The sequence below is a fragment of the Castor canadensis genome, chromosome 3 (genome assembly GCF_047511655.1).
Source record: "Castor canadensis chromosome 3, mCasCan1.hap1v2, whole genome shotgun sequence".
NCBI classification, from domain to species: domain Eukaryota; kingdom Metazoa; phylum Chordata; class Mammalia; order Rodentia; family Castoridae; genus Castor; species Castor canadensis.
Window position 1 is genome coordinate 164,363,517 of NC_133388.1, and position 27,784 is coordinate 164,391,300.

At 36.5% G+C, this 27,784-nt stretch overlaps 1 protein-coding gene across 50 annotated transcripts in view; it reads left to right on the top strand.

The window, feature by feature from the left end:
• The window catches only part of Rims2 (regulating synaptic membrane exocytosis 2), a 573,766-nt gene that overhangs the window by 524,401 nt on the left and 21,581 nt on the right, over positions 1-27,784 (top strand). The window contains exon 1 of one of the 50 annotated variants that reach the window (XM_020167685.2): positions 23,383-23,810. The exons of the other annotated variants lie outside the window; for them this stretch is intronic. Coding sequence (XP_020023274.2) covers positions 23,669-23,810 — 142 coding nt within the window. The 5' untranslated portion in view covers positions 23,383-23,668. Of the gene's footprint in view, positions 1-23,382; positions 23,811-27,784 lie in introns of those variants that run through there. 50 annotated transcript variants of the gene reach the window in all.

Below are 27,784 nucleotides of genomic sequence, written 5' to 3' on the forward strand. Positions count from 1 at the left end.
AAAACAAACATACACTCCAACACACTAGAATAGACAGCCAGAGACAAACTCTCACATACTAGGATTTTTAGCCAGCATGCCAAGACCATTCAATGGAGAAAGGGCAACCCCTTCATCCAGATGCAGGAAAACTGTACAACCTTGTGCAGAAAAATGAAGTCTGACCTCCACCTGATACCATATGACAAAAATACAACCAGGTCCATGACCTTTGTTTGATTTCTGATTCAATCCCATTACTACTTATAGGTCTATTTAGGATCTATATTCTATTTGTTTTTTGTGATTCACTCCTGACATGTTATATGTTTCTGGGAATAGATCCACTTTTATCTAGATTTTCCCGTTTGTTTTCATATTCTTGTTCCTAGTACTCACAATCTTTTTCATTTCTGTAGCTTCTGTTATAATGTCCCCATATTCTCTCTCTCTCTCTCTCTCTCTCTCTCTCTCTCTCTCTCTCTCTCTCTCTTTCTCTCTCCCCTCCCTTTCCCTCCCCTCCCCTCTCCTCTCCTCTCTTTTGGTTTTCTGATTTTTCTCCATTGTTTTCCTATTGCCTATTTTATTTATCTCTGCTCTTTAAATTTATTATTATTATTATTATTATTATTATTATCATACTGGGGGTACATTTACAAAAGTTATTACAATATATCATAGTTGAATTCACCCCTCCATCATTCTTCTTCATCTTCCCTCTCCCCCATTCCTGGAATAGTATGAAATTTTTCCATTTTCATACATGTGTACATAACATTTCTATCATATTGACTCTCCTACACCCTTTCCTTGTATCCTCTCCCCTCCCACTGGTGCCAATCTCCCAAACAGAACCAGTTTGGGCTATAATACATATATACATGGAAATGTCACAATGAAACACCTGTATAGCTATCTTTATCTCTGCTCCATAAGATAATTTCCTTCTTTCTGCTAGTTTTGGGTTCATTTTTTCTTCATTTTCTAGTTCCTTAAGTTGTTCGGTTTCCTTGCTAATATGAAGTCTGTCTTCTTTTTAATGTGTTTATGGGAGTATATTTACCCCTTAACACTACTTTCACATGTCACATAAATTTCAGTGCATAAATCAATTTTTTAAAACAGCAGAAGTCATTAGGAAATACCACTTGATTTATGAGAATTCACTTTACAACTAAATTTTAACAACTAAATTTTATTATATAAGAGACATGGCCCACTTGGGCAGCAAAGTTATGCAAGATTTTTTTTTTTGATTCTTAGAAACAATCTAAATAATCCTGAGTAAATTACCTAAATTTTTAGAAGACTCAAAGAAGCTTTTAAATGATCTGTAAAGGTAACAGTTATAGGACATTTTAATTTGTCTCAAAGCATTTATTTTTGCTAGGACTGCCCCCCAAAAGTACCAGAAATTAGATGACTTAAACAACAGAAATTTTATTGTTCCTTCTTCTTCTTATAAGGATTTGGGCCTTATCCTAAGTGCCTTGTGTTAACTTAATCACCTCTTTAAAGACTATCTTCATATTTGGTTACATTCTGGGGTAGTAGGGATTGGGACTTCAGCAAATGAATTTGGAGAGAACAAAGTTCAGTCCGTAACTCAAATGAAGAAGCAGCATATAAATGCATTTGAAAAGAAATAAATCATAATAAATTTTCTTTAATTTAGTTGGTATATGTATGGAATAAAATCAAAAGGAGAATGTCTCTACTTTAAGACATCCATTCTAAGACCTTAGAAGTACAGGATGTTGGGAAGTGTCTTTCCCAGGTAGTTAACATATAATTGATTTCCTTCATGTGAAGTTTACTTGTAGACACAGATAATACCAGTAGTTCTCTAAACATTTTCAAATATATGATATTGTCATTGTTCAAAATTTCCCAAATACAAAAGGATTTATCAGGCCTAATAACAAGAAAACATAACAACAGAAATATATTTAATATAATGTAAATATCAAGGTTTTTTTTTTTTTTACTAGAAACAAATTAGTTTTTGGGCTAGAAAATTTAACAGGTTATATATAATTTCGATACCCCCAAATTGATTATGTAATGTATGATATTTGCAAAAGAATTAAATAAGAGCCAGGCAAGGTAGTACATGCCTGTATTCACAGCACTGGGAAGCTGGGCAAGGAGGATTGAGAGTGTGAAGTCAGCCTGAGCTACAAAGTAAAAGAAAGAAAAAGAGAAAAAAGAATTAAATAAGAAAGACCGTGTGATAAGTTTTTCATTTTGCTGTTGTTTTTGTTCATTTTATTTTATTTTTTGCCATACTGGGGATGGGTCTCAGGGCCCCATGCATGCTGAGCTCATGCTCTACTTTCAAGCTACATCCCCAGCCCAAACAGTACACTCCTAAAGCTATTACTTACATTATGTCTCATAAATATATTGTGAAACCTATTAAAATGATCACATGATCATTAAGTAAAGACAACCACTTAGGGCCTGCAAAACCAACTGAATTTTCAGCACAGTATTGCGAATTATTTTTCATGCAATAGACACTGCCCTTTTAATTTAACTACACTAAATGAAATATTTGAAGCAATCAATCCATGAGAAATAACTTCTATAGCATTCAAACTTAGAATTTTTGCTTCGGTGATTTTTATAAATAGAAAAATGACTGTAGTTACATCTCAAATGAGTAAAGAGAAGGATGAAGTTAGTATTTTGAATAGTTTGTATAGATGGTCCTATGGTTCCACATCCATATGGCAGAATTAGAACTTTGCCTGCCATTCCAGCCACATTAAAATGCTAGATAAAACATAGCAAATAAGTTGAGGTCAGAAATTTTTCCTGAGTACATCTGGCTACTTAAATAAAATAAAACTTGTGAGCAATTATTCACCTGCAGGCTTACATTGAAATATACACAAATATAGAGCTCAAAATCCTGTGAACCTATCTATATATGAAATATTACAGAGGAGTTCAGAACTTCTGTGAATTCATCTTACATTTTTAATCATCTTTGTAATATTTACATTATAGTGAAGTAACGCAAACCAGATGATAAACTTTAGTCCTGAAATGGAATTAACCAACTTGAGGTGGCATGTTTTTCAAGTTTTGCTTTACTTAATGAAGGACCTGTCTTATCTAACACAATGCTGTTATTTTAGTGTATAATGTTTGTGTGTGGTTGTCTTCTGCCTCAGAGGTGGGATGCACAGAGCTGGTGTTAAATTTCTGTGGACAGTATGATTGAAATGTGAATAAATTAAAATATTTGCATGCATATTTAGTTTTCATCGATAAGATATTAAATTCTTTACTGAGAAGAACCAGCCTCAACCTGCACCTGTAGAACACCTACTTTAAAAATCATTTCTTAGCTTTTTGAGCAAATCTGTGTTCAGTTTGGCAGGAAAGAAAGGAGATGATGGCACAGCTGAAATGCAGGAGAGCTAAACCCTCCTGGAAGAGGCTTGTTTATGAGCAAGGACTCACTAACTCCAGATTCCAATCCCTACGTAAGATGGCCAACATTTTTAAAAATTATTCATTTATTCACATGAGCATACATTGTTTGGGTCATTTCTACCCCCTGCCCCCCCTCCTCCCCCTCTCCCCTCCTTCTCCCTCTTTCTTCCAGGCAGAACCTGTTCTGCCCTTATCTCTAATTTTGTTGAAGAAAAGACATAAGCATAACACGGAAGACAAAGTGTTATGCTAGCTGAGTTAAGGATAGCTATACAGAGAGATTCCTAGCATTGCTTCCATGTACCTGTGTATTACAACCCATGTTGACTCATCTCTAACTGATCTTTACACTGGTTCCTGATCCCCTTCTCATGTTGACCTCTGTCGCTTTAAGGTTTTTGTATTAGCTCCTCTGGAGTGGGGACATCAAATGCTTTCATGTTTTGGGTTTTCTACCTATTCCTACCTATACCTATCTCCCATATGTGCTCTCCCCTTGTCATGTGATCCAAGTCCAACCACATTGCTGCATTTGCCCTAGATCTAAAGTCCGCATATGAGGAAGAACATACGATTTTTGGTCTCCTGAGCCTGGCTAACCTCACTCAGAATGACTTTTAACCTTGCCTGAAATCTCACCAATCGGTTAAGGATATTGCTTGAAAATGAAACTCTCTCAAAGATAAAGCCATTCCACCAGTTCATTTTACTGATAGAACCAACCTGAGATTAGCAATACTTGAGGACTGAAGGTCTTCATTGGAGGAGAGAGGATATATCTCGGAATTTCTGAAGACTGGGCATGAAGCCTTGGGGAGGCATTGAAGTGAGAGGCTGACTATAGATGAAAAATAGAGGTGTAGCAGAAAAAAGAAATCAAAGCAGAAAGTTTGTGAAATGTGAAAATTACATCTTTCCCCACTTTGGCATTATTTAGGATTTGCTTTGTACCTTTTTGTCTCATATCTCTCTCCCTCCTATGCTATATAATTCTCTATTTCCAAATTCAAGACATAAGATGATACTATATGAAAAATAATTTAAGCACTTTCTGGCTCTTGAAGCCTTGTCAGAGAAGCCTAGGAAACGAATCACACATTGATTTACTTAAATTTTTTGGACAGTGATTTACAAACTGCAAGCAAATCACCATTTAAAAGAACTTTCACAATAAAAATCTTTTAAAGTGTCTGTGTGTGTGTGTGTGTGTGTGTGTGTGTGTGTGAGTGCCTACTCTGTCTGCCATAAATTACATTGTGAACTGTTAAGAGATGAGGAGCTAACTACAGCAGTGCTCAGCAGTATGAGTTCATAAATACAATTGTATTAGAATCTCTTAAAGTAATATTCAAAATATCTGCATTTTGTACTATTCATATATACAGCTATCTGAATAGTAGATTAAGCCTCTGGAGCAGGACTAATGCCCCACGTGGTTCTCAGGCACACTCATCTCTCCTTATTTGTATTATGAAACAGAAGATGCTCAGTGATCTACACAGCAATATAAACTTTTGAGTTGCATCATGAGTCATTTGGAGTCTATAAAGTTCAAAGCTTATAAAAGACACTGGAAGAATTATGAGTTGTTTTGGGTTTTGATTTGTTTTGTTTTGTCCAAGTAGTAACAGACCTAGTTTCCAGACAGTTTCATGTGTTCCTGCCCCTTACAACAGTGGTGTGGGGACCGTCTTAGTACTGTATGGAAAAAAAGCAAGAATATTTATAATTTCATGCTATTAAAGCTAAAAATGAACTCAGGAACTATCTCCACATATGGAAAGCATAGAGAAGTTATCTGACCTTACTTCAGAAAACAAACAAAAAGAGAGATTAAATGACTTGACTAAAATCACATATTTGTTAGGGAGACATCTAGTTAATGATAGACTAGGATAAAAAAGAGAATTCTGTTTGAAAGACAAGACTTGGCATGTCTGCCAAAAGCAGAAATAGAGACCTATGTTCCTCTTTTTGAAGAGGAATAGAAGCTGGGGCTGCCTAGCCATTTCTTCTGGTAATAACCAAGGTCTTGGTTCAGCTGCAGAGCTAGCACATAGGACTGGCAGATTTATTGGAAAGGTGAAATTAAGCACAAAGTAAATTTAAAATTTTTAAATCCAGTTTAATAATAGCTATATAGGTGGGATCAAATAATAATATTTGATTACCCTATCAAGGTCCTGAGGTTCTGAGCCTACTCCCACTTATTTTCATCCCAGGGAATACAATCGACTTTCATTAGTATGAGTGGGTCACCTACTGCATAAGTGAGTCATATGTGCTTCAGGAGACAGATGTAAATTTTGCAATCACTGGATTATGTTAAATAATCACCGAATTATGGTATTGGTATGGAGTACGTTTCATGAGACCTTGGAAAATACATTTGGCAGGAAGTAACATTTTTTCATCATTCTTTAAACTAACATACGAGAAGTAAGAAGACTAGGTGTACTTAGAATTGAAGAATACCTTCTGTGGAGTTTGCCAGTATGACACAATTGGGAAACAGCACAGTGGAGAAAAGTACTTGTAGTTTGTCAGAGCAAGTAGCAGAACCTGGATGCTATAGGAAAGCCCTGTGATACAACTACAAGAAAATCCTGAAATGTGAGCATGAAGAAGTGAGTATTCTTGAGGGATGAGATTTGGAACTGAAATGGTGGGAAATAATGCATCTTCCTCAGGATAAACATCTTAAAGAAAAATGGGGGAGAGAGACCATTTGATAGAATTTTATATGGACCTGAAATTCCATTAATTTGACAAAGGATAACAATTCCAGAGCATTTGAGTGAATCTGAAAAAAATGTCATTTCAGATTTATATCATCAAGAAGATGAGATGTCATGTTTAAAACAGATGGAAAACTACTACAGAAGTAAAACAGAATAGTTAGAAAGCTTCAAATAGCTATTTGCAGAAGTCTTTTTGAGAATAATTGTTGTAACTACCCCCTGGACTTGAACAACAAAAGAGAACTGATGGAGAAGAACAAGACTGTGGGAGAAATCTTAGGAGAAAAAGACCATATTTTATTAGAGTTCAAACACAGTAAACTATAGTGGGTACAGTTAGTTACTTCCAGCTCTGTAATTTGTATTACAACACTTAACACATAGGGATGTCTGTTTTGTGGTTCTGTTCCTATTGGCTGTGAACTAATAACAGAAATAGACTGTATCATGGATCTTCAAATCTCTAGGACCTATTATAGTGTCTCACGCTTTGGAGGCGCTAAATAAATCTGTAGGAAGCAGATGGTAAAAAGGGAAGGGAAGGCAGTATGCACAGAAGGACAAGAGAAGTATCTTCTTACTTCACTCAAATACCACCTTGCTGAGATCATCCTGGCTGTCACCTCCCATCTCTTCCTTACTGTGCTGTACTGTCTCTTTTCAATAACGCTGTCAGCTAGCAGCATAATTTACTAAATTATTATGTTTGTTGTTGGTTGTCTGTTTCCATCTGTTAGAAGGTGAGCTCTGAGAGAACATGGATCTTTATTATACATACTAATGTATTTGATGAACTTTAAGATAGTGGGTTGATATTTTATTAAATAAATGAAATAACTGAAAGACTATTTTACAGAAAGGAATTAAACTTCTTACATATGAAATGCACAACATGGAAATGTATTGAGTTTACAATTGTATTGATTTTGACTCAATAATTTGACTAATCTTAAAAATATGCTGACACATAATAAATATGGAATTGATCTTTAAAAAGTGAGGAGAAAGGACATATAAGAAACCATCTAGATCCCAATCCCAGTCACACTAAAAAAAAAAAGAATCCCTCTAGAACCATTTCTGGTATTTATAATGAAGATGTTTTTCACGTTTGAGTAAGATTCATTATTTATGAACTTATTATTTAAAATTTTAATCCTCCATCACTGAAAGTGTTCAAAAAGAGTATTTAGGTAGAAATGTTGCACTGCATAGAATAATAAATTGTATCTCATACCTCTTCTTTACCTTGTAATTTCACTGGGTCCTATAGCATGAGTGAGCTAGATTCTTCTAGATTGTAAAAGCTATTTATAGAGTTTATTCCTTTCCCAATCCCCACATACACCTGCCTCCTTTTGTCCTGAATGTCCTTAGAATCCTCTTGAGGATGCCATAAATCTATGTAAAATTCAGAATACTCATTTTTGCCCATGGACCTTTGGGTTATTATGTGGAAATCCAGCATCACAGCGCCTTTCTACCTGGACTTTACACAGTAGCAGATTGCTCATTTCTTTTTCTAATCCAAGTTCTGTCTTTTTCACTGAAATTTATCTTTCAAGGGCAGTGGTACATAGTACAATCTGAATCAAGGTTTCCTTATATTTTAAACAGCTTGTAGGGAGCTCAGATCAACTATGTAAGACAAAAATCAGCTCTGGCATGGATCCTCTTCAGACTGGGAGTAAATTGACTTTACAGTCATGAATCTGTTGAAATAAAACTTCTGTTATAGCCTTAGAGTTAAGAAATCCTTCCTCTGAATGTTTGATATTATGCTACTTAGAATGAGGAACAAGATTTTAAGAGAACTCAAAACTAAAAACAACAGCAAAATTCTATTTTATTTTCTTCCATTAACTTAACAAGATTATGTGTCTACTATGTATTAGGCTCCACGTAGGAGGGAAGTGTGCAGTACTGAATAAAACAGACAGTCTTTATTCTAGTCAAGGTTACAGTTGGTTGGAGCAGGAAAAGAATAAAATGTAAACAAATTCATGTATCAATACAATTTTGGAATAATGGTATGAAAAAAAGTAGGGTAGCACTCAAGAGAGTTAAAGTGGCCTCCCACTTTAGATTATCACAAGGAAAAGCATTTTAGGCTGAGTCCAATGAAATGAAAACTCAGCCAATAACAAAAGAGCATGAAGCAGAAAGAAATTCATCCCAAAACAAATCAGTGTGGTTTCCTTCTGATGAAGAGTGGGATGTATGGCCTATGATAAATTTAGAGAGAAACACAGACCATTGGAGGTCATTCTACATATTTTCATTTTACTGTAATTGCTGAGAGAAGACATTGAAGATGTTGAGGGGTGGGTAGTTTTATGACCAAATACAGATTTTTTTTAAAGCTATTCCTCACTACTCTCTGAGGAATGTCTAGGGAGCAAGATGAAAATGTTAGAATAGGATTAAGAGAAATGAATAGTCACGAGATCTATTTTAGAACGAGAATCCATAGAATTTGATGATGAGTAGATGAAGGATGCATACCTTAAAGGACAGTAAGAAGAAAAGAGGACATTTAAATTGCTGGTTTGAGCAACTATTTGGGTTTGATGTCATTTATTAAGAGAGGAAATATATGAAAAGAGGAAGATTTTTACCACCTCCCCTCCCCCCCGTATGTATTACAGACACTGAAGTTACTAAATTGATAGAAGAAATGAAATTAGCTGGTGGGGGTGTGAGAAGATTCCAGAGAGATAGGAAGAAAACTAGAAGTATGTGATTGAATGTCGAGATAACGCTTTCAGGTTAGAGTGGTCTACTCTCTAGAGTGCTACTCAGAGAGATAGTAAGAACAGACCTTGAAAGTCCTGATGGAGGTGACAATACAGTGGTCATTTTTCTCCTTCTAAAGAGCAGTTTTATTTTTAATTTATGACATTTCATGGATTTCTTCTTTTCTAAGTCGCTTCATGCCTCTATAATTTATGCCTTTTGTAATAACCAAAGTGATTTACTTCCATATTTCCCCTTTACTTCCCTTTTCCAGTTGAAAACTGTGCTTTTTCAAAATTCTGTGGTAGAATGTACTCATTCTGCAATTTGTAGAATTAATGTCCTGTGATCTAAGATGTACAGCATTATAGTAATTAAAGCAGGAGTACTTAAGCTGTCTTCGTTTTGCTTTGGTTCTTGAATTGAATGCTTTTGAGCTGCATGCACAGTGTTCCAGATACATACTGATCCATTATTATCTCTTTAGTTTTAATTACATAGGATTACTTGATCTGTTTTCTTAGCTTTTCTGTACTCCTTAGTTCAAATAATAATTGATGATTGAAAGTAATAGATTTAAGCAATGGTCAGTTAACTAGGAAGTGATACTATCTACTGCTTCTACTGCTTAACACTATACTTTAGCATGGTAGTAATGGATAAATATTTGTTTAATATTTAACAATGAATGATTAATGGCTAATCAGTGCTACTAAGCTGGCAATCAGTTGTCATTGTTAAACACTTTCAGATTACCCTATGATGGGAATATATTCATTGGCACCTCATACATATTTTTGTAAAACATTATTCAATGTGCAGACATGTAAAACATTTTTAATTCACACCATCTATGCTTCCCTTAGATCTCCACTAATAGATGTATAGCTTTTCATCTTCTTTATATTTGGGTTCCCATGAAAAGTTTCCCAATACTGATGTTTTTCATAGATTCACTTTAGAGACGAATGTATTGGCTTAAAAGAAAATGCCTGACTATTCTAGAGGCAGAGATCAGGAGGATAATGGTTTGAAGCCATCCCAGGCAAATAGTTTGCCAGACCCTATCTTGAAAAATAACCAACACAAAAAAGGGCTGGCAGAGTGACTAAAGTGGTAGAGAGCCTTCCTAGCAAGCATGAAGCCCTGAGTTCAAAACCCAGTACCACTAAAAAAAAAAAAAAAAACTTGAGGAACCAAGTATGGTGATTCCGCCTTTAATTCTAGCACTTGGGAGGATGAGGCAAAAGAACGGCAAGTTTGAGGTTAGACTGAGCTACAGAGTTCCAGGCAATCTTGTGCAGCATAGTAAGATCCTGGCTAAAAAAAAAGAATGCGAAGAAGTCTCTGTATAAAGAAATTATTGTGAATTACACATAGTATCCAAAACCTTTAAAACTCAACCATAGGAAATGCCTAGGTTAGGAACCAGAAAAGATTTTTATAGAGAGTCTTCACTGTTGGCGTGACTGTCAACAATTGTTTCGTTAGTACAATTTTCAAGGTTTCATATGTGTGTGTATCCGCCACCCTCAGTACTCTGGAGAGATTGTTCCAGAACACACCTAACCCTAATCTGCAGATGCTCAAGCCCTTACAAAGTGGCATGGTATTTGCAGATAAGCCACACACGTCACCCCGTATACCTTGCAGCATCAAGTAATACATATATGTGTAATTTACTTGTTACGCCTAACACCATGGAACTGCCATGTAAACGGTTGTTTAGGGAACAATGAGATGGAAAAAACCTGTACATGTTCAGTACAGACAGAATTTTTTCCTGAATGTTTTGAATCTGTGAGTGTTTGAATCCATGGATACAGAGGACTAACTGTGTATGTATACAGACTTATACGCAGAGATCATTATAGAACACATATATGATTTGGAGAAATTTTTAATAGTTAATTGAGATCATTATGGAAATGAATACATTTAAAATGGGTTCTCATAGGGCTATTTAGATTTCAGTATTAAAGCATTTGTCCTAATGGACTTCACTGTGGAAAAGTAGGCCTTTCACTTTCACAAAAATTTATATTAAAATGAATGAGGTAATAAGTAGAGAAAAAGAACTTAGATTATGGGGGACTTCTCTCTTCTGCCATTCATATCAGAGGTTCAACTGCAAGGAGGCATGATTTGCTAAGTCCCAGGTAATCACAAGTGCAATTGAGAGTAAAGTTGGGCTGGAGGAGTGGCTCAAGTGGTAGAGCTCCTGCCTAGCAAGCATGAGGTCCTGAAGTTCAAACCCTAGTACTGCCAAAACCAAAAAAAAAAAAAAAGAGTAAAGTTGGGATGGGATGAGGCATGGAGGTGGGGCCGACCTAATAATAAGGCGATGAGTGGAGCTTCAGCTCTGTGGAGTACTGGAGCAAACTGTCTTAGAGGGGTGACAGGCTGTTCACCTTGTGCTGTAATCGTTTTATTTACTTCAGAATACACAACTTCTATGATAAGCACCTTGTAAGTGGCTATGTAAAGCAGAAAACTACTTGCCAACTAGTCTTAACTGATAATCTGAAATTGAAATAAAAATGAACATTTTAATAAATGAAACTAGAAATAATACAAGAAATCCTTCATATACTACTTTTAAATTGTAGTTACCTTGGATCATGGTAAAATATGTATCAACTATATTTTAAGAGCACTATCTTTGAAAAGTGTCTTCTAGTGTCTGTTTAGATAAAATATAAGATTTTTTGAGATATAAGAATTTTTGCCTTACCCAGAGAACTTATTAAATCTACACTCATAATGTGAAATATAGTGCTATTTGAAATGAAATTAGTAGCTTGTGACAGTGAATCACAAAGTATGTCTCTTTTCCAGCTCTTAGATCAATGCCAGATATCACTAAAAATAAGTCATTTGTAACAGAAAATAGAAGAACTCAGAAATTCCAAACCACAGTTTTTCTGTGTAAATTCTGATAAATGGTAGCTAGAGAATAAGTAGTTTCAGGAAAAAAAGTTTTTTGAATAGTGTTGCCAAAATATGTAGAGCTAGATTTATATATATAACATACATATATGTGTAATTTATTTTCATACTATATATATATATAAAATCTAGAACACTAAACTTCCTTTACTCTTGTATTTTATTTTAAAGATTGAATGTTATGATACACCTTTAAATTTTTTAAGTAAGAGAGTGGAATGTAGTTACTGTATATCAGTGCATTTATTTTCCTCACATAAAAATAAAATTGGTGATTGAAATTACTGATGATTGAAATTACTGAGGATCATTAAATTACAAAACACACTTTTTCTGTACTAGCCCATCCCAGAACTAAATCACTCTTTTGGAAAATCATGTTTTTCTTATATGAGAATTTCATAACATACATGCACACACACACACACTCCTTGAAGAGCTAAAACATAATTTCTTTACCACAGAGAACAGTACACTTTATTCCCCTGATATCTATATATTTTGCTACTTAGTAAACTGAGTTTTCACAGCTGTTATGAACTGCATCAGTGATATAGTGCCATGGTGACTGAGTACAACTCAGAGCTCAACTAAAAAATACTGAGTGATCTGAAAAAACGAACACAATCTTTTAAGAGATGATAATTTCACTATGCTACCCATGTTGTTCACAAACTATTGACATTTGAGGAGTGATTCAGCATGGAGGAGGTTATAGCTATCCTTCATTCAGGTATCCCTTCTATCTAGAAAATCTTCTAGTGGAACTGGGGTTTGAACTCATAACTTCGTGCTTACAAAGCAGTCACTCACAAAGCAGGTGTTCTCCCACTAGAACCAAATCTCCAGTCCATTTTTGCTTTTGTTATTTTGAAGATGGGGTCATACAAACTATTTGCCCTGGCTGACCTTGTTTCTGATCTCAGTCTCCAAGTAGCTAGGATTTCAGGTGTGAGCTACTGGTGCCTGGCTATCTAGAAAATCTTTAATATAGTTCTTTCTTTACCTGTAAATTCCTATTTAGCCTTGGGCTTCAGGGTCAAAGAAACTTCATCAGAAAAGTCTTCCACCTTCTCTGACATACCCAAACTCCAATCTAAATTGAGTGTACATTCCCATTACACTGTGCAGTTTTCCTTTCATAACTATGAGTTAATTTTCAGTGATTATTTATTAATGTCTGTTCTACTCACTACATTGTCAACTTTATGAGGAAAGTGATCTATTATCAGTTGTTCATAACTTTACTCTCAGGCTTAAAAATACCTGAGAAATAATAGTTTATTTTAAATAGTAACAATGTTTGAATAGAAGAAAGATGGATAGATGGGTGGATGGACAGAAGAACAAATGCATGTGAAATACAGCAAGTGGGCTGGCTTTGGAGTTTGCTAATTTGCTTTGTTTGTTTATTTTTTATTTATTTTATTTTTTGGCAGTGCATGTAGGGCCTCACACTTGCTAGGCAGGCGCTCTACCACTTGAGCCACTCTGCCGGCCCTATTTGCATTGGTTATTTTTTGAGATAGGGTCTTGCTTTACATAGCCAGGCTGGGCAAGACGATGATTCTCCTATTTGTGCCTCCTCAACATAGCAGGGATGTCAGGCACAGGTCATGACATCACAACTGGATGAGATGGGGTCTTAAGAGCTGGTCTGGCCTGGAACCACAATCAAGTAGCTAGGCTCACAGGCCTGAGCCACTGCACCGGCTTGGTTAATTTTTAGGTTGTAAATTATGGATCAAGAATTGTGGCTCCTCCCAAATGTCTTTTCACAATTTGTTGTGAGGGATAGAAAAGGAGTTTGGGATGTGAAATTCTGCTCCACTAGAAAGTTGGGTAGCAAGAGGAGTTGCCATGCACAGGAACTCAAGTTGCAAAGCAGTGGTCAAAGAGAAGCATTGAGCATACTCCCTCAGTTAGAATAAATACTGACTTGTTTCTCATTTTTACTTGTATTTATATGAGTTTCCATATCACATCACAAATTTACCTTTTACTGAGACCATTTTCCCTAGGCAATAGTCCTCTGTCTTAATTAGACCTGAGATTCCCACCTTACTGTAGGAGTATAAATCAAGTGAATTTTATAGAACCATTTTGAATTGAATTTTAGGAGGAATACATGTTTAATCTGTTTTGTTCTTTTCTGTTATGAAGTTTCATATCCACAAGACAGACAGATTGTTCCTGAAAGGCATCTTAACCTGGAGCACCTTAAGTAAGAGTCAGCTGATTATGAGTTTCTTAGTTTGCTTCCTAGGTTGGCCACTTTGCACACAGTTTTAACATTTACCAAAGGTACTGAGCTAAGAATAGAATTCCTTTGGGTAGCAGTTCACTCTTTCCCACTCTAGGTGATGTTTGACCTGGATCTGTACTGCATGAATGTTTTTCATAGATTCTGTTTTTCAAATATGCTATGCAAAAGTTTGACATTTTTAATTTTTTGACACAATTCTCTTTCTTCTCTTCTGCCTTTTATCTTTAAGGACTTTAGATGACCCTGTTACAAATCTTTATCCTCATATATAATGAAAAATAATTAAGATGTCTGCAAGTTAATTAAACACCTATGAAGAGTATTAAATTTTCTATTCTATGTAAGTATAGTATCAGGCAATATAAACAACGTATAACCATTTTGTTTTTGTGGTACTGAGGTTTGCACTCAGGGCCTATACCTTGAGCCCCTCCATCAGCCCTTTTTTGTGAAGAGTTTTTTCAAGATAGGATCTTGTGAACTATTTGCCCAGGCTGACTTCAAACCACAATCCTCCTGATCTCTGCCTCCTGAGTGGCTCTTACAGGCATGAGCCACTGGCGCCTGGCAACTTGTAGCCATTTATATCTAACCTCTGCCTCACTTATTTCAACAGAACGACAATAAGAAGTCTTTACTGCCATGCATACTGACTTGAATACATGAAACTTAACAGGTAAAGAAAAAGAAGGAAAAAGTAGAAGCTAGATTTATTTGTGATTAAGGGACTCCTTCTATTTTCCCTGTATACCTAATATTATTCTAGTCACACTGTAGTGTAAGGAGTGAGTGAATAATGAATGAATAAGACAAAGTTTAAATGCACTCATGTTTTATACATATTACTTAATATTATTGGCACTGGAACCTGAAACTTAGGAAAACTTTTATATTTTGCTATATATTTGTGCACAGTGATTACATCCACAAAATCTCAAAGTGCTATTGATTTCATAATGCTGTGAGAAGTTGCTAGATAATATTCGTCTAAAATTCCAAGAGAATTATAATAAAAGAAATTTCTTCTTTTCTCTGAAATGTTTGAAGATGATCTTCTAGCATTACTATGTATAAGATTATCACTGTGGCATTATGAGATTAAACATATATATAAACAGATTAAACATATATATGCTTTCAGCCATGGTTTCTAGCTCATAACTCCCCCAACTCAGGCCATAAAAATTAGAATTTCTCTTCTTCAACACAGGTCATAAAAACTCCAATCTTCCTCAGCCTTGGAATTGGTCAATAAGAAATTCTCTGTTCTACCTTGTCTGATACATAAGACCTCTGTTTCAGAAGGGGTCCTGAGCCATTCTTGGATCTCATTCTGGGAGGAAGAAATGCTAAAGAATTTATTTTTCCTTTCATATTGTAAGAATGGCAAAACTATAGCATTGGTTGAAAAAGTTCAACAGAATACTGGAGCAGAGGGTTTCTCAGACTTCAAAACCATGCTTGGCGCCTCCGTAAGAGTAGGGGAGAAAAGAAGCCTTCATAAGAATCCCAAACCCTCCCACTTGGAGATCCACAATAAGCATTTGGAGTCATTATTTGAATCAGGTAGAGAGATTCTAGTTTTCAATTTCCTTCACCCTATTTTCTACTCTGTCCTTCAAGATGCAGCTCAGGTGTCCCATCTTCTAGGAAGCCTTTAGCTCAGCTAAATAAAGCTGGTCCCTTCCACCTGTATGTCACTGTAATGCCTAAAACTCATCACTAGTATACCACCATCCTGTAATTATTTACTTTTCTTGTCTGTTACCCTCCCTGTCCCCCACCATCAGACTCTAAGATCCTCGAGGCCCAAACCCATGTTTTGAATCTGCTGTAAGGTACTCAGTAAATATCTGAATGAGTGAGGAAAGAAGGAAATGTAAAGTCCATCGTTCACTAAGAAAACTTTCTGAATGACTGAAACATAATGGCATTTCATGTGCCTCTTTTTTCCCAACCCCTAAACAAGTTTCCTTAAATATCACTCTTTCTGGTCTGTCTATAGTGCATTTATTTGTCATCAGATCATGTTTAATCTTACCAGTGAAATAAACTGCCTCCTTTGTAATATTTTTGATTTTCTTTTGAAATGACATTTCATGTGACTTAAAACTTGTGTACAAGGTATATAGAAAGTATGGGCATTCTTTTTGTAATTATTCATCCAAAATGTTTCCTTGACTTGATTTCATTTTTGGAAATACACACTCAATGGTAGCCAAACAACAATAAATTGCAAATATCATTAATATCTATATCTTATCTTCGTTGGAGGCTGAGTTGTTTGTGCCATTTTTTTTGCCTGAAATAACAATCATACACTAACTTCTAAAACTTCTTGTGGACATTCAGTAAGAGTTTTAGATTCCTGGTGATATTAAAAGTTCACATAAACATGCCATATAACAAAAACAGAAGTACCAAGCTAAAAGTTCCTCATTATGGATGGGAAACATTACTGTTACTGGCAGTCCCATTGCCTAATTGCAATGTGTTCTCTTCAGCTGTGTCATTAGCAGTTAAGACTTTAGATTATATACAGTCAGAAGACTTGGATTAAAGTCCTGGGTTAAGCTATTCATCTGATAAGGGACTCATATCCAGAATCTACAGATAACTCAAAAAACTCAACCCCAAAAGAACCAACAACCCAATGAAGAAATGGGCACATGAATTGAATAGGGTATTTTAAAAGGAAGAAGTGCAAATGTCTAATAAATACATGATGTGCTCAACTTCCCTGGCAATAAAAGAAATGCAAATTAAAACTACACTAAGATTTCATTTCACCCCAGTTAGAATGGCCATCATCAATTACACAAACAATAACAAATGTTGGCAGAATGCAGTGAAACAGGAACCCTTATACACTGTTGATGGGAATGTAAATTAGTACAACCATTATGGAAAGCAGTATGAAGATTCCTTTAAAAAACTAAAAATAGAACTGTCAAATGATCCAGTGATACCACTTGGGGCATATACCCAAAGGAATGTAAGTCAAGATACAGTAGAGACACACATACATATATAGTAGAGTTTTATTCAGTTATTAGGAAGAATCATACCATGTGGTTTGAGGCTGCAATTGGAGGACATCATGTTAAGTGAAGTAAGCCAGGCTCAGAAAGACAATGGCTGCATGTTTTCTCTCATATGTGGAAAATAGATCCAAAAGATAAACATGTACACAACAAACATGATCATTTACAAACTTATATGTAGACCATGTTTGTAACAGTGAAAGTACTTTATGGAACTTGGGAGGAAGGAAAGGAAAAGAGAATGATAGAGCATCAACAATGTCAAATTCATAACATCTGTGCAGGTAGAGGACATAATGATATGTACTGAAAGCTGTTGAAAAGTGGGGGGGTGGGAGGAAAGGAGTAAGGGAGAGTAATCAAAGGGGTTGAACTGAGTATACTCATAGTGGGGACACATCAAGAAACCCCTTGAACATTGACTTGGGAATTAATAATGAAAAACAGGACTGTAAAATAGGTACAGTGTGGGGGTGCGGGGGGAAGGTGAATGAAGGAGATGAAAGTAAGAGAATATGGTTGATGGACTTCATATATAAAATAGAAGAAAGAAACCTGTCGCATTACTTTAAGTGGTGCAGGGAGGGGGTCAAGGGGGAAGATGGTGAGAGCAATCTTTAACCAATGTACGATGTAAGACTTGGGAATTGTCACAATGAATCTCCCCTGTGCAACAAATATATCCTAATAACAATGGAAAATAATAAAAATAAAGGGTCAACTAGAAAAAAAGAAAATCCTGGACTAATCACATTCAAGTCATGTGACATTGGACAAACTGCTTTAAAATACTGTGCATTGGATTTTATGGGCTTAATCCTGGCTTCATAAACTGAGCCTTACTTCCTTCATCTATACAATGAGTTCATTAGAGATAGTGTCTCCCTCATAGGATTGTGAGTTTATTAAACGAGCTTATGCATGGCATGTAAAGTTGTTCAGACAAAGGCCTGGTGTACGGTAAGTGTGATGTATGTGTTAGCCATTACTCCACTAGTGTGGAGCTCCATGAGGGGCAGGGCTTCTGTCCACTTTTGTTTCCTGCTATATCCTCAGTAACTTAAATAGTGCTTGGCATGTGGTATGCACTAAACAATTATTTATTAACTACATATCTATATACATCAACTTTCTCATCTGTGAAATGGGAATTAAGAGAGTAACCACTTCATACAGTGTTTGTATTAAATGAAGTAAAATACATATGAAGAACGTAAAGTTAACTGTTATTGTAATTATTGTTGCATCTAAGGGTCATGATTAAAATTGAGTTCAAGTATTTGTTCTTCCTCTGCAGTGCTTAGTTCTCCTGCTTTAATGATTCATAGCCTTGATCTTGGAGGTTTTTTTCCTCTTCACTTCTCAGTCAAATCATATCACCATGTTTTAACTTAATCAATAAATGAATTTGCTTACTTCCTTGGACATGGTTTCTTAAGAGATAAAACAGATATCATCAATCTCATTGCAGAAATGCAATTGCTGATCATTTAATCTTTCTTCTGTGTTTTCTCATACTCTAAATCTTTTGACCTTTTTGATTTTTATGAAGGTTTTGGATTGACCAAAAGTATAATACTCACTGTTCACTCTGAAAATCTGCTGGGTAAAAACCAAAAGTGCTTTTGAAAAATGAAATCACAAAAGTTCACAATTTATTTCTACCACAATGATATAAAGCTAAGACTGGGAGAAAAGATTGTATATTTCAGATTTCATATTCATGTCATGTGAGTATGCAACATCAGTAATGTTTTATAAAGAAGGCAAATATAGAATTAACATTGGTGGAGAGAATAAGCATGATTTTAAAACTGTATTGTCAGATCAAGAAATTTTCTGTGTTCATAATCATGTTTATTGTCTTTGTCTTATGTACGTGTGTGAGAAGTCTGTGATGTGGTATGCAGGACACTAACCATCTGAGTTTGAGTCCTGCCTGCCACTTCCTTGCTAAGCAAGTCATTTAGTATTGGTGATCCTTTGACCCATCTATTAAGAAAAGATAATGATGACATTATCTCAGGATTGATGTAAGAATTAAGTGACGTATTAATGAGATGTGTTTCATAAACTCTTAAGTATAATATATCCATGAAATATACTGGTGCATATTCATCAAGTGGGATACTACAGTCATATTTGCAAGTTGTATCTGTTTATCTTTTCTTCAAAAAGATGATTCTCATATTTTCTGGTAGTCTCCTTTTTTGAGGCCATAATTTGCATTTAGTTTTTGTTTGGTTGGTTTGAGGCAGTACTGGGGTTTGAACTCAGGTTCTTGCCCTTGCTAGGGAGGTGCTCTATCACTTGAGCCACATCTCCACGTTTTGCATTTAGAAGGCAGTTTATTATGGATATTTGTAACTCCCTTTTTCTCTAATTATATTTGGACAAATAAGGAAATTATAAATAATTTGGAATACTGGGTATAATTATTCTGGAATTTTACTTCACTATATAATAAAATAGAATGGCTCATTACTTGACAAATACATCCAAAACTACATATGTTACATGTATGCTACATTGTACTATTTACATGTTCTGATTTGGAAAATACTTCCAATCTCTTATTAGTATTTTATTTTATATGAATTTTTAAATCTCTTAGGGAGTGACAATCTTTATATTAGAATGGAATAGGAAATAATAAGTCAACTTATTAAATATATATAAACCCAAGCCAGGCATGATGGTGCATGCCTACAATCCCAGCCCTCAGAAGGCTGAAGCAGGAGAATCTAGAGTTCAAGGCCAGCCTGAGCTATCTTGTCTTAAAAAATAAAAATAAAAAACTTACAACAAAAAAACTTAAAACAAATAAACAGATATTATATATACCATAAATATTATCTTGATAATGCTTATTATACATATTTATTGTATTTATTGTTATAGGAAAGCGCAATTGAGCATAGGACCAAAATAAGTGGAATTCTAAATTTCCTCCATAAGTTCAGAACATTCTCCAAGTTATCATTCAAGACTAGAAGTCTTTGGTTGTTAATTGTGTGCCAACACTGTTACCTTAAAGTTTTCTTTCCCAAGATAAGGTAATTTTTCTCCTTCTTCTTTAGTTCTCCCTACTTCTTGTGCCATTCTTTAGTCACTCATCTATATCACTTTAAGATTCCATAAAAAATATCTAAATGCTTCCCAGGATAACCATGTTCTGAAATTCCAAGACAGAAGTGATGCTTGTGTAAGAATGGAGTATCTAAGTTCTTCCAGATTTACCTCTTCTTGGTTCATAAAACCAAGCTGTTAACACAAAGAAAGCAGAGCCTGGGCAACTCAGCCTGGTTACTGGATTCAGTTCTCAGACTCCTCCTTCCCATTCAGTCTCTTACAGAAACCCAAGATGTCGCCTTTCCAAAGTGACTTTCCAACATCATTGATGTTCCTGAGTGCTGAAATAAAAGTATTCCACTCATGCCTGGCCACTTTTTATCTCTGCTCAGTCACTCCTCCTTGATAGTTTCCTCCTTACAGGATGTTAGGAATGTCCTAACAAAATTTCTCCAAATTTTTTAACCAAGCAACTTTTGCATTAGGAGAGTCTAATTGATAAACTTCCCACTTTATCCAAGTATAACTGGATTTCATGGCAACAGTTGTTTGCTTTTGTGATCCCTTCCTCACTTCTAACATCTCATTTAAAAAACAAGATAAATATAACAAAGATTTTTAAGCCCCTGATGGCATTCCTTCTGAGCAAGAGCAAATGAATGTTTTACTCTTCAATTTGAACTCTCCTAAAGAAAATAAGTGTTTTATTTTATTACATTCATGTTTTTGCAAACTTTGTCAAAGAAGAGAAACACATTTTATATCACAACTCAATACATGCATGTGCACACATACATTCTAGTCATGGAACAATACCGCAACTGAGCCAGGACCTGAGCTAAACTCTGATTATTTTATTTCATTTTATTCTTTAAAATGTTGATTAAAACCTAGTGAGTTACTCACTAAAAATTTATGATCCACAATTCAGAAAACATTAGATGACTTTCCGTAAATTCCTCTCAGTTTCCAAAACTTTGTGGTTCTCTTTATTCTTCTAATAAAAATCTCATTTAATAAAAAAGTTTCTTTTCTCTGAATAAAAGTGATATTGTATGATACCATGCCCCTAGAGTTCTCTGATTGTAGCAGTTTTCTTTTGAAATACTAATATGAGGAAGGAAGATAATGAAAAGGAACTGGACTAAGAGTTGTAGGAATATTAATAAGAAGGGACAAAAGTCTGTCAGATAAACAGAAGAAGAAACCATAGTCTGAATAACCAAAACTTAAGTTTTTAGTTGCAATGGTACTGTTATTTGTGTTGAAAGTTTTCTAATGTTTAGAAACATTTGAGAGAATTATTACTTGTAGGTGTTACTCAGACCTGCTGACTTGTAATGTCCAATGGCCAAAATCTTTTTTCTTTTTTTTTTTTTGGCAGCACTGGAGTTTGAACTCAGAGCCTTGTGCTTGTTGGGCAGGCACTCCTGTGGCTTGAGCCACTCTGCCAGTCCTCTTTTTTCTGGGGCAGGGCGGGGTTGGGGGGGGGACGACAATACTGGAATTTGAACTTGGCTTCACACTTGCTGGGCTGGCACTCTTATCACTTGAGCCACATCTTCAGCCCTTTTTTGTGTTGGGATTTTTTGAGATAGGGTCTTGTAAGCTATTTGCCTGGGGTTGGTTTGGAACAGTGATCCTCCTGATCTGTCTCCAGAGTACCTGGAATTACAGGTGTGAGCCACTAGTGCCCAACTATGGCGAAACTTCTCAACATTCCTTGATGGCCCTCTGTGTGATCTGTTCCTTTGTCACTTACTGTACTTCAGCCACCCTGGCCTGTACTGTTCATGGTCATGTCAGGACATCACACTTCAAGGCCTTTGCACTACAGGTTTCCTCTGCCTGCACTACTTCAAACCTCTGTAAGCTACAGAAGTTATGTCATCCGCCAGACCCACCTCATAACTCTTTCTAAATTGCAGCGAGTCCCATACCCCTAACTTTATTTGCATTTATCTTCCATCTTAGTTTTTTTTTTTGGAGGGATGGTGGTACTGGCATTTGAACTAAGGGCTTTGCACTTGCCAAGCAGGCCTCCACCATATGAGTCACATCCCCAGTCTTTATGTCCCCCTCTTAATACTGTCATTTACTGATTTATTGTGTCTGGCATTACATCAGAATGTAAATTCCAAGATGCAGGTATTTTTAGCTGCCTTGATCATAGTTTATTATAAGCATCTATGAATGTACCTGGCATATACTGAATATTAATATTAACCAAATTAATCTCGCAGTGCATCAAGTAAAGATCACGTGTGTGGGGGGGAGAGAGAGAGAGAGAGATTTACAAAACACTTAAAATTCCCTATTTAAGTATACCCAGTGATTGTGCTGTGACATGATTAGGGCTGGAATCACTGTACACTATTTTCTCACCTTCTAAACAGGAAAACTGAGAGGTTGAATGACTTGTAAGGTTACAAAAAAGTGGGGCTAGGAGTCTTCTGCCTCCAAATAAAATGGAATCAAACCGTTTTGTGTTTCCAGAATGAGATTTGCCATTTACAGAACGCATCACGTTACTTTGCTTATAAGCTACGTTGTTTCTGATCTGTGTTGCTTCCAAATTTATGTTAAAAGAATGTTACCTTTTATTCAGATGTTAAGACGGATGGTGTCTGTTGTTATTCTAGGCAACAAAGGCTTGTTTTGTTAAAGAAGACGTTAAAAAAATCCTAAACTTTAATAGCGATCATTGTGCTTTTTTTTTCAGTGTTGATGCTTTTTTAAATTCTTGCTTTTTAGAAAACTTTTCTCCTCTCTGCTGACTTTTTGTCTTTTTAAGAAAGAAAGTAAAAGAGAAGCTTTAATGTAGGTTTGCGTGAAACCTGATACGATTTAGGAAGCCTTTGTTTTAGGACTTGAAGGAAATGTCTGTATTTCTTGCCTGTGCTTGAAGTGTGTTAAGCAACTGTCAAGTGGGCCTGCGGAAGACATTACCACCCTGAGAGGCCCAGCTCCTTGCACCGCATCAGCCGTCATTCTGTGGTCCTGAGCGCGCGGGGGAGGAAGCGGCGGCAGCCACGCGGTCCACGTCCCGCAGCTGGCGCGCGCGCAGGCGATGCCGCCGCCCCTCGCCGCTGATTGGCTGGCCGCGCAGCATCCGCAGCATCCCGGCGGGCGCGGGCGCCGAGACAGCGGCTCAGCCTGGGCATCCGCGGCTCCCCGGGGCCGGACCTCGGACTTGCGCTGCGTGTCGCCGCCGCTCCGCCCGCCACGGCCAAAGAAGCGGAGGATCCAGCCGCCGGCTCACACGCGTCTCCTCCGGGCCGGGTCCGGGACGCAGGGGCCAGAACCCTCGGGTCCCCCAGCACCAACCCGGCCCCCGACCCACTGGCTCCGGAACCGCTGCGGTCGCCGCGCCCGCTCCAGCCGCCAAGACGCCTCGTATCTTGTATCGCGGGAAAAGCGGGTCCTCGTCCAAGATGGGCCGGCAGGGCTTGGGGGGCGCCAGCGCGGCGGGGCGCTCCATGCAGCGCTCCCAGAGCCGAAGTAGCCTCTCTGCTTCCTTCGAGGCGCTGGCAGGCTACTTTCCCTGCATGAACTCCCTGGAGGAGGAAGAAGGAGGTGAGCCACCCGCGTCCCGCCCTCATGGTCGGGTCTCGATCTGTGTAGATCTTGCAAAGAGGGGGAGAGAGAATCCTAAATAGCTGAGTCCCAGCCCCTCGTCCCAGGACCATGCGGGAAACCAGACCCCTAGAGCACTCTCTCTGCGTGAGGTTGTTGATTGGCTTTTTGTAGAGCTCCACAGGCGCTCACTTGGGAAATGGCTGTCCTATGGAAGTTGAATTATCAAGTGCTTAGAAGTTGAATAAGCCTGTTGACTGGTGGGAAGCAAGGCAACCTCCTGGTTGTTCCCCCCCACACCCCACCCCAAACTCTGTTTGCTTTTGTTTACTCCTGTGTCAGCATTTGGCCTGGAAGGCAGAAATGCTTGAGAACTAGAGAGAAATGCAGCAGCGAAACTTTGAAACATGTGTCTGAGCCTCTGACAAGAGGTGAATAAGAGGAAGGGCTGTACAATGACCAGGTGGAATGTAAGCATGCTAAAGGGAAGTCTGTGCTGTGAAGTCATGGAACTTTGTTCACAAGGCACAGGACTGAATCTGACTGCTGGCTGTCTATCCGTGATGTTCCAACCACACCATTGTAATTAAGCTAATAGGCGGGGACTTGCTGAATTAAACTTTTCACAAGTGAAAAAGAAAAGTTTCGAATAGTGGAACATGTGTTTCCTTCCTGAAGAACTTTCCTGTAAGACTTAACAACTAACTCTGAAAATATAATTTGTAAGTCAGAATAATAGGGTTCCAACATTTGAAAATACTGTCATAAATTTATTGTTACATTAGTTGCAAACTGTGTCCATCTTTAGGTCTGCATCCAAAGTAATGGTGTTAACTTTATTGTATATAACTAAGAATTGCTTCGCTTTTATTCTGTGACATTTATGGCTCTCTTATTAAGAAGAATAAGAGACTACTGTAGTAGCCCTAGTTTAGAAGAAATGAGCTCTAAGAACCTGCTTTAAGAACAGTGGAAACAAATTTTTCCATTGTTTTATTTGCTAAGGGAGGGGAAAAGTGGAGGACAGAGAATTTATGGTGTCTGGAAAGTAGTTTTCAAACTAATTCATTAAGGCTATCCACGTTTCTTCTCTCATACTGTTGCAATATTAATTTGATGTACATCCATACAGATATGATGGTAGGGTACCTCCCTAGATAAACAGAACTAATTTTCATACTAGTCCTTACATTTGTGGTTCGTACATTTATAGTTAAATATTTTAAATCCTACAAAATGTAAAAACAAATCAAAAAACAAATTGAGTAAATAAATTATCATAATTGTAGCTAAAACTTTTAGTTCTTATTATTAGGCAGTCTCTGTTTTAAGATCTTAACATGTACTTACTCTCTTAAGCCCACTATAATCTTAGGAGGAAGTACTTTTAGTATCCCCATTTCACAAATTAGGATAGTGAGGCAAGAAGGGGTTCAGAAACTTGCCCAGATAGTAGACAGTAGAATTGGCATTTGAAACCAGGCAGCCACCAACACAACCTATGCACTCAACATCCACACTGTTCAAGATGCCTATGATTTGTGGATACTTCCTATAGTTACTAACCTAGTAAGTAACGAGGCTAGAACTCCAATGCAGTGTGCCTGAAAATACATATGTTTAAACAAAGCATACATCGTTATTTACTCATTTCTCAACTTTTGACTTTTGCAAGTCTTCAGTCTTGAGTTTGCTTCATATAAGCTATCATCATTCTTAAGTTACAGGTAGGATTGTTGGATTTACAAAATGCCATCCTAAAAAGCCTTTTTGAGATACTAAGAAAAACTTAAATGAATGTGAATTTTTTTTCAAAATTTAAAGTATATTCACTTAACCTTGGCTCATACAGTTAATCCCAAAGGAAATGCTTTATCTAATTGGAACAGATTTCTCTCCCATAATACTGCTTGAGTTGCCAAGACAAAATGTTCTACGAGGAAGGTAGCATTTTTAAAGTGAACTATATATGTCTCTACTAGTAATGAGAGAGGAGACACTCTTCACGAATGAGAGACCTCTCCTCCGGGCAGAAGAAGAAATCTTAACTTTTTCTTTAACTTCTCAACATTCCTTTCACCGTTAAAAGTTCTGAGATTCTAGAAGCTATTTCAGCACACCCTGCTGAGTTGTAAGACTTAGAAATCACTGGCCTGGAGCAGTGCTTCTCCACAGTACTTTTTTTTTTTTTTTTACTTATTGAGACACCCACACAGGACACATGAAGGTTATATGGATAACATCCTCAGGAATGTTATTATAGTCATAACCATGAAACCAATTTTTTTAACTTACAGAGAAAACAAATCCATCATAACATATGATTTTAGCACTGGTTGAGAACAACTTATCAAAAGAAAACAGTGCTCTGCTAATAAGTGTGATTTGACTTAATTAACCAGTAATTAAGTCAGTAAGCCAATCTGATTGCAAAATTAACCTTTCTTTATTTCTTTCTCTTTCTCTTTCTCCAGTTTCTTTGTTTTTTTTTTTTTTTTTTTTTTAGTTTTTAATAGCTAGCTAAATAATCACAAGTACCCTGTTTTCCAGTTCTGTGTCCTCATTTTATTCTTTTTTTTTGTCTTTATTCATTTATTCATATGTGCATACGTTGCTGGGGCCATTTCTCCACCCTGCCCCCCACCCTCTCGCTCTCTTTCCCCCTAACCCCGCTTGCTTCCAGGCCTCATTTTATTCTTATAATGTCTCCAGTCATCATTCTACATGAAAAGTGCCAAGAAGTCAATAAAGAACCCATATCCATTTCATTCATTTATTCAAATATATTTATTGAGAGAATTTGAATATATTAGTAACTATGAAAGTCTCTGAAATCAGGTAGATATCCCCTACCCTCTTAGAATTTACAGTCGAATTGAGAAGATATTAGTAGAATTAACTGTGTAATTTTAACTATGACAAGTGTTGCTTAGATAAAGTGCAGAGTGCAATGAGAAATTATAAGAACACTGAATTTAGAGAAGAGAGCCCTGAGGAAGTATGTTAAACATTGATTCAGGTGTCAAAGACACCATTTTCATAGTAACCTACATCAGTGGCCTTCTGTATACCTTAAAAAACAATTTTCCCAGATTCCTCAGCTAGTAAGCATTACAGTTAGGATATAAACCCATGACCTGGATCTGGAGTTTATAATCCTAACTGCAGTGTTTTATATATTGCTTCTTGGTTATACTGCAAATTATACTATGCTATAGCTTGAAAACCAAGCAATAATAATAGTTTACCATTTATTATACACCTTCTATGGTAATTCTTTAAGGAAGTAATTTGCCCATTTTACATTTGTGAAAATGGAGACTCAGAGAAGTTAAACTACTTGCCTACAGATTATAAATCTCACTGGAGCTGGCTTCATGAGGATGAAAGGGGCATTCCTATAAGCAAAATAAGTTTAGATTGTTGATGGGTCTTTGTGGCATCTTTTATTGTGTACTTGCAAGGTTTTGGTGTTGTTGCTGTTTCATCCTTGTCCTTGGGTATATTCCAGATAGATGTTCACCAAATCCCTGAGGTTATTTTTAAGTAATAATAATTAATAGTACTTCTGTTATTTAACAGTTTATAAATTACATCTACTTATTTTATCATTGAACCCTATGAGAAACTATTTTTTTTCACTGTGTAAACTACTTGGTCCCAACATTAAGTCTCTGTCCCTAATTAGAATATTGGAGTGTATAGAATGTTTAAACATGACAGGCAATTCTAAGAAAAAAGGAAATGTTACCATTCTTAATAGGAGAAGAGACCCTACAACTTTCCATCCATTGGTCCCAACAGCAAATGGCTGTAGCCATGTAATGCAGTGAAGTGGCACATTTCCTAGTATTTGGGGGATCTGTTCTCAGAGGCTATCTTAATGTTACCTATGGCCCTAAATTAGTGATTCTGATTTAGCTATGTACACAATATGTGATGAATTTGACCTCCCTGATTTTTATGGCCTGATA